The sequence below is a fragment of the Doryrhamphus excisus genome, linkage group LG8 (genome assembly GCF_037039965.1).
Source record: "Doryrhamphus excisus strain RoL-2023G ecotype Guam linkage group LG8, RoL_Dexc_Guam_v1.1, whole genome shotgun sequence".
In the NCBI taxonomy this organism is placed as follows: Eukaryota; Metazoa; Chordata; class Actinopteri; order Syngnathiformes; family Syngnathidae; genus Doryrhamphus; species Doryrhamphus excisus.
In genome coordinates this window covers 9416051-9425318 of record NC_136364.1, presented here as the reverse complement: position 1 = coordinate 9425318, position 9268 = coordinate 9416051, and the positions used below count along the sequence as shown (strand labels likewise).

The 9268-nt window shown below is 43.6% G+C and overlaps 1 protein-coding gene across 1 annotated transcript; it reads left to right on the top strand.

Moving 5' to 3' along the window:
• Positions 1 to 318: 318 nt before the first annotated feature.
• Positions 319 to 7464, top strand: pld3 (phospholipase D family member 3). Its single transcript, XM_058079052.2, has 12 exons — positions 319 to 511; positions 1543 to 1626; positions 3224 to 3274; positions 3343 to 3500; positions 3572 to 3752; positions 3821 to 3938; positions 4009 to 4136; positions 4267 to 4464; positions 4539 to 4678; positions 4750 to 4915; positions 4982 to 5081; positions 5684 to 7464. The coding sequence occupies exons 2-12, from the start codon at positions 1600 to 1602 to the stop codon at positions 5869 to 5871; spliced, it is 1455 nt and encodes a 484-aa protein (XP_057935035.2). The 5' UTR covers positions 319 to 511; positions 1543 to 1599; the 3' UTR covers positions 5872 to 7464.
• The last annotated feature ends 1804 nt before the right edge of the window (positions 7465 to 9268 follow it).

Sequence of the window (9268 nt, the reverse complement as noted above, 5' to 3'; positions counted from 1 at the left end):
GGCACAATGATGCACTTCATCACGGTAATTAACGAATACACGTGGAATGGTGACATTATCCCCTTCATTATTAATGACGTTTTATTTTCGTGTGAATTAACGTCCATATTCAGTCGTATATTTGGTTGTAAATAAAGAAAAATCATCAAGCTGGCGTCAGTCTCAAACAAATTACAGAAACATGGAGCTTGGGTCACTTTTCTCTGGTGCTTACCTTCTAATATCAGCGGGCCAACAGCGCCCACTGGTGGTCCCAGTTAAATATAATTCAAGTAAAGTCATGTGACCAGATCACACATCACCTGATTGGCTGGCCGGCCAGGTCACATGGCTATCACTTATTGCACTGTACCTTCTGAAGCTAGCTTGCCCCTCTATGACGCTGACCAAGTTCTTTGTTATTTGTCTTAAAGTAAGTAAGGAAAAGCTGCTTTAAAAGCGGTTCCTTCGAAATGTAGAGTCGTTGAGGCTGTTGTGTAGGACTCTAGTAGGCCAGGATGCTTCTGAGCAGGTGAGTCAGACGTTTAAAAATAACTTAAAGCGGCGTGTGTTTGCTTGGTCAGCAACTTGTTGACAAAACAACTTGCTACTTGCTAGCATAATGGTATTTTTTGTTTTTGTGCATTTAACTTAAAGCCCCACAGTGACTTATATTTGGTATTGTGTTTTTTTAATTATCACATTTTTCTAGGCTGTTGGACGCGTTTATCATTTAGCATTCTTTGTTTATCGTCTAATCATCGAGTCGATCATTCTTTTCAACTTCAATGACATTACAAACTAAACATATTCTTAAAATATAGTTCATAATATCCGTCTGTAATCACGATCAAAAAGGAAGGCAAAAAATCACAAAATAATTTAATGATCTAAAATAAAAAGTAACGGCATCGCCGACAGGAGCCCTGCATTTACTTGCATTTACTTGCTATTGAATCGATACCAAAGTATGTAGCACCTTTAACGACACGCACAGTGATTGCTTTTGTTTTTTAAAGAACTTCATATCTTTGCTAAGTCTCATAGTTCTGTAAAAAATAAAAAAAAACGGGAAGTTTAATGGCACGGGTAATATATATATCCAAACTACAGCCTTTTTTTTTCAAATGGCATGAGACTTAGCGGTCACATGACCACTAAAATCTGCACAAAGCTGTAGACCAGCATGTGACTTCTGGTGATTGCAAACTCTGCTAAATCTTCTATTTCCTTCCTCCATCAGCTAAGAAGAATCACTAGCCAAACTACAAGCAGGGGTCTTCCTGTCTTTTTCACTACTTCCCTAAACTACAACAGCGTCTGCCACGTAATGGTTATGTATTTGTCACCATTATTATTAGTAGTATTATGTCTATACAACCAAAGAGCTGGACTGCGGAAAGTGAGGTGGTCCATCCACAAAGAGTAAAAAAAGCTCCTAGAACCTTCTCTTTGTGCTAAGCACTGTTGGATCATGTGATTGCTGTGGCTTTGTCGCATTTGTTGTCGCCACAAACGCAAGACGTGACGCTGCTTTCTCTTCATTTTGAATTGTGTCTGCAGATGAACATCTGACTGTTTGACCCGACCCATGAAATCAGAGTGACTTCCTGTGTGAACATGACAATCGACATCGCCTATGAGAAAGTAAGAACTTCGTGTCCTCTTTTTTTTTCTTACTTTTCTAATGCACATTCATACAGGGCTAGTCAACTGGCAGCCCGAGGGCCAAATCCGGCCTCTGAATCTGAAAGTACAGTTCAAAACTTAGCGCACACCTTGTCATATAGAGGATCTTTGACTCGTTTTTTGGTTGTTATTGTTTTTTGCACTAGTCTTGAAAAACGTAAGAACACAGCTGTCACAGAGAGAAACTTTGACTAGTATGACATTAAAAACAGAGCTATTCTGGCATATAGAGGATCTCTGACAAGTGTTTTTGAAGTAGATCCTTAAAAACAGCAGAGCACTCCTGTCGTATACAGGATCTTTGACTGGTGTTTTTGCAGGCGGTCCTTAAAAACTGCCAACACTCTTGTCATATAAAGGATATTTGACTAGCATTTTTGAAGTATGTCCTTAAAAACAGCAAGGTCCTTCTGGCATATAGAGGATATTTGATTAGCATTTTTGAAGTGGGTCCTTAAAAACAGCAAAGTTCTCCTGGCATATACAGTAGACGAGACCATCTTTGACCAGCACATTTGAAGTATGTCCTTAAAACAGCAGAGCACTGCTGTCATATAGAGGATCTATGACTGGTGTTTTTGCAGTAGGTCCTTCAAAGCTGCCGACACTCCTGTCATATAGAAGATCATTGACGAGCGGTGAAGTAGGTCTTTTAGCACGCTAGCACATTTGAAGTATGTCCTTAAAAACAGTCATATAAAATCTTTGACAAGTGTTTTTGAAGTCGGCCCTTAAAAACGTCAGAAAACTTCTATAATATAGAGCATTTTATAGCTGCTGTTTTTGCAGTAGGTCCGTAAAGACTGTGCAAGTCCATGCAGGTCCACAAGGGGGGGTGCTGGAGCCTATCCCAGCTGTCTTCGGGCGAGAGGCAGGGTACACCCTGGACTGGTCGCCAGCCAATCACAGGGCACATATAGACAAACAACCATTCACACTCACATTCATAACTATGGATAACTACTATACCAATTAACCTAGCATGTTTGATTGAAAATATGATCGTCTGCCAATCCCAATATATACAAAAGAGTGTAGCCCCCCCCACACACACCCCAAACCATACTTTCTGTAGTTCGATTTCAAAACTCATCCTCTTTATAGATACACACTTCCTGAGTTATTCACTGACTAATTAAGGAAAATGCTTAAAAATGGTGCGATCAAACCAAAATATAATAAGATATCAGTGTTGGGGTAGTCCTGCTAGCTAACAGTGGAAACAAAACATCCATCCATTCATATCTAAACGGATGACTGTTGCTCTGCGATTGGCTGGGGACCAGTCCAGGGTGTACCCCACCCCTGTACCCTGAAGACAGCTGGGATAGGCTCCAGCATACCCCCGGATCCTAGTGAGGATAAGCAGCATAGAAAATGAATGGATGGAGGTATGACTGTTGGGATGCATGCCCTTGTATGGCCAACAGCAGCAATGCAGCTTCACCTTGGTCCAGTGGATCTAAATAAGTTCCATGGTCAGGCACAACTCCATTGCAAGAAGCTAATTAACATCAAGTTAATTGATCTTGCTGCTGTGTTTGCTGTTCTCCAGCTGGTGGACGTCAAGTGGACGAGGTCGGTCTCCAACAGAAAAGCAGAAACGGTTAGTCGTAACAGAATCAGCCAAAGTGGTCGTGACATGAACATCTTTTGGGGGTTCCTTTTGGGCAGTTCTCCTGTTGTTTGCTTGCGGTGGCCGCCATCGTCTCTTTGCTGCTGGCTGGCACGGCGCTCTACAACCTGCTGGTGCCGACTGCTTGGTCTGCACCTCCATACGTGAGCTCTGACCTACAGCCTGGCTTGGTCGAGTCCTGCTCGGACCCCTGCAAGTAAGACAACCTCAATAAAAAACTGAAAGGAGACAAATAATCGCACTTGGGTGACCCGGGCTCCTCTTCAGGATCTTCCTGGTGGAGAGCATCCCTCAGGGCGTAGACTTCAACTCCAGTACCATTCATGGATCCATCTACCATGCATGGCTGCAACTGATGGCTCAGGCCCGCAGTAGCGTGGACATCGCGTCCTTCTACTGGACGCTCACCAACAAAGACACGGGGACTCAAGAGCCAACGGCCAATCAGGTCAGCCCCGAGATGTTACGTAATTGTCTACAACTCGGTGAACTCTGGACTTGAATGTGAATGTGCAGGGCGAGAACATCCTGAAGAACCTCGCTGAGCTCTCGGGGTCCTTGTCAGTCCGTATCGCCGTCAACGCGCCACAAGAGAGTCAACCTCAGGACGACCTCAGGTTGCTCAACACCTCAGGTGAGTCACATGACCTCACTGTTTAGTCATTTGAATGGAAACCTCAAGTTAAATCTGTATGGGTATGTAGGAGCCGCAATCAGGACAGTCAACATGAAGAGACTCACCTCAGGGGTCCTACACACCAAATTCTGGGTGGTGGACAAGAAACATGTTTACATCGGCAGCGCCAACATGGACTGGAGATCCCTGACACAGGTTGACACACATACTCGTGTTCCACTGTGGAGGCACCACTGTGTTTCAGTGACCCTATTTGGTGACGTATAACACCGTGGGTACAAAGTGCTGTTAATAAAGTTGTGTTTGAATGTGTGATGTGCTCCAGGTGAAGGAGCTGGGTGTGGTGGTCTACAACTGTAGCTGCTTGGCTTCAGACCTGTCCAAGATCTTTGAGGCGTACTGGTTCCTGGGGGAGAGCCAGTCCATCCCATCGCCGTGGCCCAGCAGCTTCTCCACAGAGTACAACAAGGACACGCCCCTTCAGCTGCCACTCAACAACACGATTTCCAGCGTCTACTTGTCGGTGAGGCCTGTGGAGATACAAAAGACATCACTGTTGGGGTTTTTCCTGCGACAGTCTTGTTCTCTCTCCATCAGAGCTCCCCTCCGTCCTTCTGTGCCGCTGGAAGGACGTCCGACCTGGAGTCCATCCTGAGCGTTATAGAGGATGCCGAGAGCTTCATCTACATTGCTGTCATGAACTACCTACCCACCATGGAGTTCTCTCATCCTAAGAGGTACCACTCTTTTTGTCATAGTGTCATAAAGTGAGCCGTCACACTCGTCCATGTGGCCACCCCCCCTGCAGGTACTGGGAGAGTATCGACACCCAGCTGAGGCGGGCGGCCTACGAGAAGCGTGTGCGAGTGCGGCTGCTGATCAGCTGCTGGGCTAACACGCCACCCGCCATGTTTCCCTTCCTCAAGTCGCTGGCGGCTGTCTACGAGCCCAAAAGCAAACTGGACATCCAAGCGGTGAGTGGATGCCATTTTGGTCCCAGGGCTCTGTAGAGCACATCACAACCTCTCTTCTCTCTGCAGCAACTCTTTGTGGTTCCCGCCAGTGCCGAGCAGAAGAAGATCCCCTACGCCAGAGTCAACCACAACAAGTACATGGTGACTGACAAGGTCGCCTACATCGGTAAGCTCGCCGGCTGATATGATATATGCAGTTTAAAAGGTCAGTTCGGACCTCCGTCAAGGCCAAACAACGCGAAATGTGTTCTCATATTTACCACTGCAGCCCTGCAGGTGGCAGTAATGTACATGGCGCAGCATGCTTTTTATTTCACCATGAGAATTGTTGGTGGACTAGGGTGGCTATAATTCACAGCTAACAGACTTCAGTATGATGTGCTGCGTTACATGAACGATTACATAAGAAAACGGCGGGTAGCGTCTGTGCTTCCACGGAACTCTGGGAAACCAGAACATAGAGCAGTTTATAGCCACCCGCCATGGCCGAAAAGGGAAGGCTTTCGTCAGACACAAACACTCTATCGGCCAGTTTAGAAATGTATATTCCCTTCACTAATCAGCGATTTTACAATACAACTCGCATTATCCCAGATCTGCATTGAAATATTAGGGATTGTACCTGAACCAACGCCCCATTCCTCCAAAGAGTTTTGTGCAAATCAGTTTCAAAATAACCCACTTGGTGTTTTTCTACTCATAAAAAAAGCTAACGCTAGGCGCATCTGCTGCTAATAAAGGGAGGTCTGCGTGTATTTGTGTCCTCAGGGACGTCCAACTGGTCGGGGGACTACTTTGTGAACACGGCAGGATCTGCGTTGGTGGTCAACCAGACGGCGTCCTCGTCCCTGGAACCCACCGTCCAATCACAGCTGAGGGACGTGTTTGAGAGAGACTGGAGCTCCACCTACAGTGTCCCACTCACGCAGCACACTAACCTCAAAGACGTCTGCTAGTAGAGTCGACCAAAACAAAGGCTCAAATCAGACTTAACACATTCGAAACATGTTTCCAGACTTGAGGACATTTTCCATCACATCACATCTCAGGGACAAAATATTCGTTTGTTTGCTGGAATCTGCTGTGCTTGTAAATATTATCATTCTTTACAAATAGATGAAATTAAAAGAAAGTTACTTTTTATCAAACCTAAATTGATTTCCACCATGTGGCGTCGTTGAGCTTTACAGCAACAGTCCACCAAAGCGAGAAGAGGTAAGGGGTTCAAGTCAAGTCAATCTTAATAATCTTTTATATACTTTAAGGGTAATGTCACTTCAAAGATAATCATAAGACAATAGTGGTTTAGCTGCCAACAGGGGGCGCACTAAGTGTTGGAAGTCCGTAAATGAACTTAAAGCAGACTTGAAGGTGCTTAACAGGAGAGATGCAAGAAGCTGATTGGTTGAAATACAAAGTAGGCGTGGCTGAAACTTGACCTACAACAATGACGTCAAAAATATGAAATGAAGCAGAAGCCTAGTGAAAATAAAAAACGTTATCTTGTAATATAAAAAGCAACATAAAAAAACAAGAGATAAGAAACGAGAAGCAGAAACCTAGTAAAGAATATTAATATACATTATCCTTTGTAATATAACTTGAGTTGAATCTCATTGGATTGTGTTGCTAATATTGTTACTGTAGACTGTTAATAAAATTGGACAAGATGTCCCCCTCCAGTGTAATTATGTAGTAGGAATGCAGTACAGCCCAACCCATGGTGGGTCTATTTCCGTCTGCTGGCCACTGAACTGAAACATGACATACTCGAACCATAAAACATTTACGTTATCACACCTACCAGGAGGTTAATGCTAATTAGCTGTTCCACATTCCCTTTTCAAAACATGCCTGCTACAAGGACACTGACCATCAATTTTTCATAACGTGTCCAATCAGAATTTTTTCTTCTTCCAGAAATTACCTTTAATGCCATCATCGTTGTGAACAAGTGAAAGCTAGCACATAATTAGCCTGATCCTCTGCCAAATGCTAACTATTTCTCTTGGCACTGAGTTAATGCTAGTTAGCTTTCCACATTCCCTTTTCAGAACATTCCTTCTCCAAGGACACTGACCATTAATTTTTCATGACGTGTCCTATCAGAAGAAAAGACGGTTTGGAATACAGGAGCTGTTTTTATTACTTTCAGAAATAACCTTTAATGCCGTCACCGTTGTGAACAAGTGAAAGGTAGCCCATAATTAGCCTGATCCTCTGCCAAATGCTAACTATTTCTCTTCACACCAAGCAGTTTTGGTACATTTTCAGTTTTTCCCCATAATTTCTACATAAAACTGGAGCTGAACTGTACCACTTAGTGGAAATGTGGCACCTGTTATCTGTGGAAAAAGTGAATTAGCTAGCAGCGAGCTCACCTGCTAGCATGACCTGACAACCTTACTAGTATGTTTTTACATACAGTGCATCCGGAAAGTATTCACAGCGCTTCACTTTTTCTACATTTTGTCATGTTACAGCCTCATTCCAAACTGTATTAAATTAATCTCTTACCTCAAAATTCTACACAAAATACTCCATTATGACAATGTGAAAAAATATTTTTTTGACATGTTTTGAATTTATTAAAAATAGAAAACAAAAAAAATCACATTTACATAAGTATTCACAGCCTTTGCTTAATACTTTGTTGATCCACCTTTGGCAGAAATTACAGCCTCAAGTCTTTGTGAATATGATCCCACAAGTTTAGCACACCTATCTTTAGGCAGTTTTGCCCATTCTTTTTTGCAATAAGTCTCAAGCTCCATCAGGTTGGATGGGAGACGTCTGTGCACAGCCATTTTCAGATCTCTCCAGAGATGTTCGATCGGATTCAAGTCTGGACTCTGGCTGGGCCACTCCAGGACATTCACGGAGTGGTTCTGAAGCCAATCTTTTGAGATCTTGGCTGTGTGCTAATGTCTACTGTCTATATGGTCAAGGTACATGACCAGTCTACTGAGGTCAAGAGCGCTCTGGAGCAGGTTTTCATCCAGGATATCTCTATATATTGCTGCATTCATTTTTCCTTCTATCCTGACTAGTCTGCCAGTTCCTGCTGCTGAAAAACATCCCCACAGCATGATGCTGCCACCACCATGCTTCACTGTAGGGATGGTATTGGCCTGGTGATGAGCAGTGCCTGGTTTCCTCCAAACATGGCGCCTGGCATTCACACCAAAGAGTTCAATCTTTGTCTCATCAGACCAGAGAATTTTGTTTCTCATGGTCATTCAGGTGCTTTTTGGCAAATTCCAGACGGGCTGCCATGTTCCTTTTACTAAGGAGTGGCTTTCGTCTGGCCACTCTACCATACAGGCCTGATTGGTGGATTGCTGCAGAGATGGTTGTCCTTCTGGAAGGCTCTCCTCTCTCCACAGAGGAACGCTGGAGCTCTGACAGAGTGACCATCGGGGCCTTGGTCACCTCCCTGACTAAGGCCCTTCTTCCCCGATCGCTCAGTTTAGAAGGCCGGCCAGCTCTAGGAAGAGTCCTGGTGGTTCCAAACGTCTTCCATTTACGAATAATGGAGGCCACTGTGCTCATTGGGACCTTCAAAGCAGCAGAAATGTTTCTGTATCCTTCCCCAGATTTGTGCCTCAAGACAATCCTGTCTCGCAGGTCTACAGACAGTTCTTTTGACTTCATGCTTGGTGTTTGTGCTCTGACATGCACAGTCAACTGTGGGACCTTATATAGACAGTTATTATATTTCCAAATCATGTCCAATCAACTGAATTTACTGCAGGTGGACTCCAATTAAGCTGTAGAAAGATCTCAAGGATGATCAGTGGAAAAAAGATGCACCTGAGCTCAATTTTGAGCTTCATGGCAAAGGCTGTGAATACTTATGTAAATGTGATTTTTTTTGTTTCTATTTTTAATAAATTCAAAACATGTCAAAAAAACCTTTTTTCACATTGTCATAATGGAGTATTTTGTGTAGAATTTTGAGGTAAGAGATTAATTTAATTCAGTTTGGAATGAGGCTGTAACATGACAAAATGTAGAAAAAGTGAAGCGCTGTGAATACTTTCCGGATGCACTGTACTGTCCTGTTTTGGAGGGTTTTTTTGGACCTTAAAATTGAGCGACATTAGGGTATGTGACGCAATTTCCGAGAGAGGCTGCCGTGTGTTGCCAATGAAAAAGCAAGATATATAGTATGGACGGCGATAGTCTCCTAAAATTTGATGTCATGTATGATGGCGGTTCAAAGTTGTTGTGACTTTAGAGGCAACGTATTTCCCCAAAATATTTTTTACATTCATTAACTTTTTACGGTATTTGAATGTTCATCCTTTGGAATTTGTGTCTTTGGCTATAGATAAGCCGCACGGTGGACAA

Excerpts from the sequence above, each read along its gene's own strand:
- pld3 (XM_058079052.2), top strand. The coding sequence starts at position 1,600 with ATGACAATCGACATCGCCTATGAGAAA. Across the intron at positions 3,275-3,342 it reads CCAACAGAAAAGCAGAAACG|TTCTCCTGTTGTTTGCTTGC; the intron begins GTTAGTCGTAAC and ends CCTTTTGGGCAG. Across the intron at positions 4,137-4,266 it reads ACTGGAGATCCCTGACACAG|GTGAAGGAGCTGGGTGTGGT; the intron begins GTTGACACACAT and ends GATGTGCTCCAG.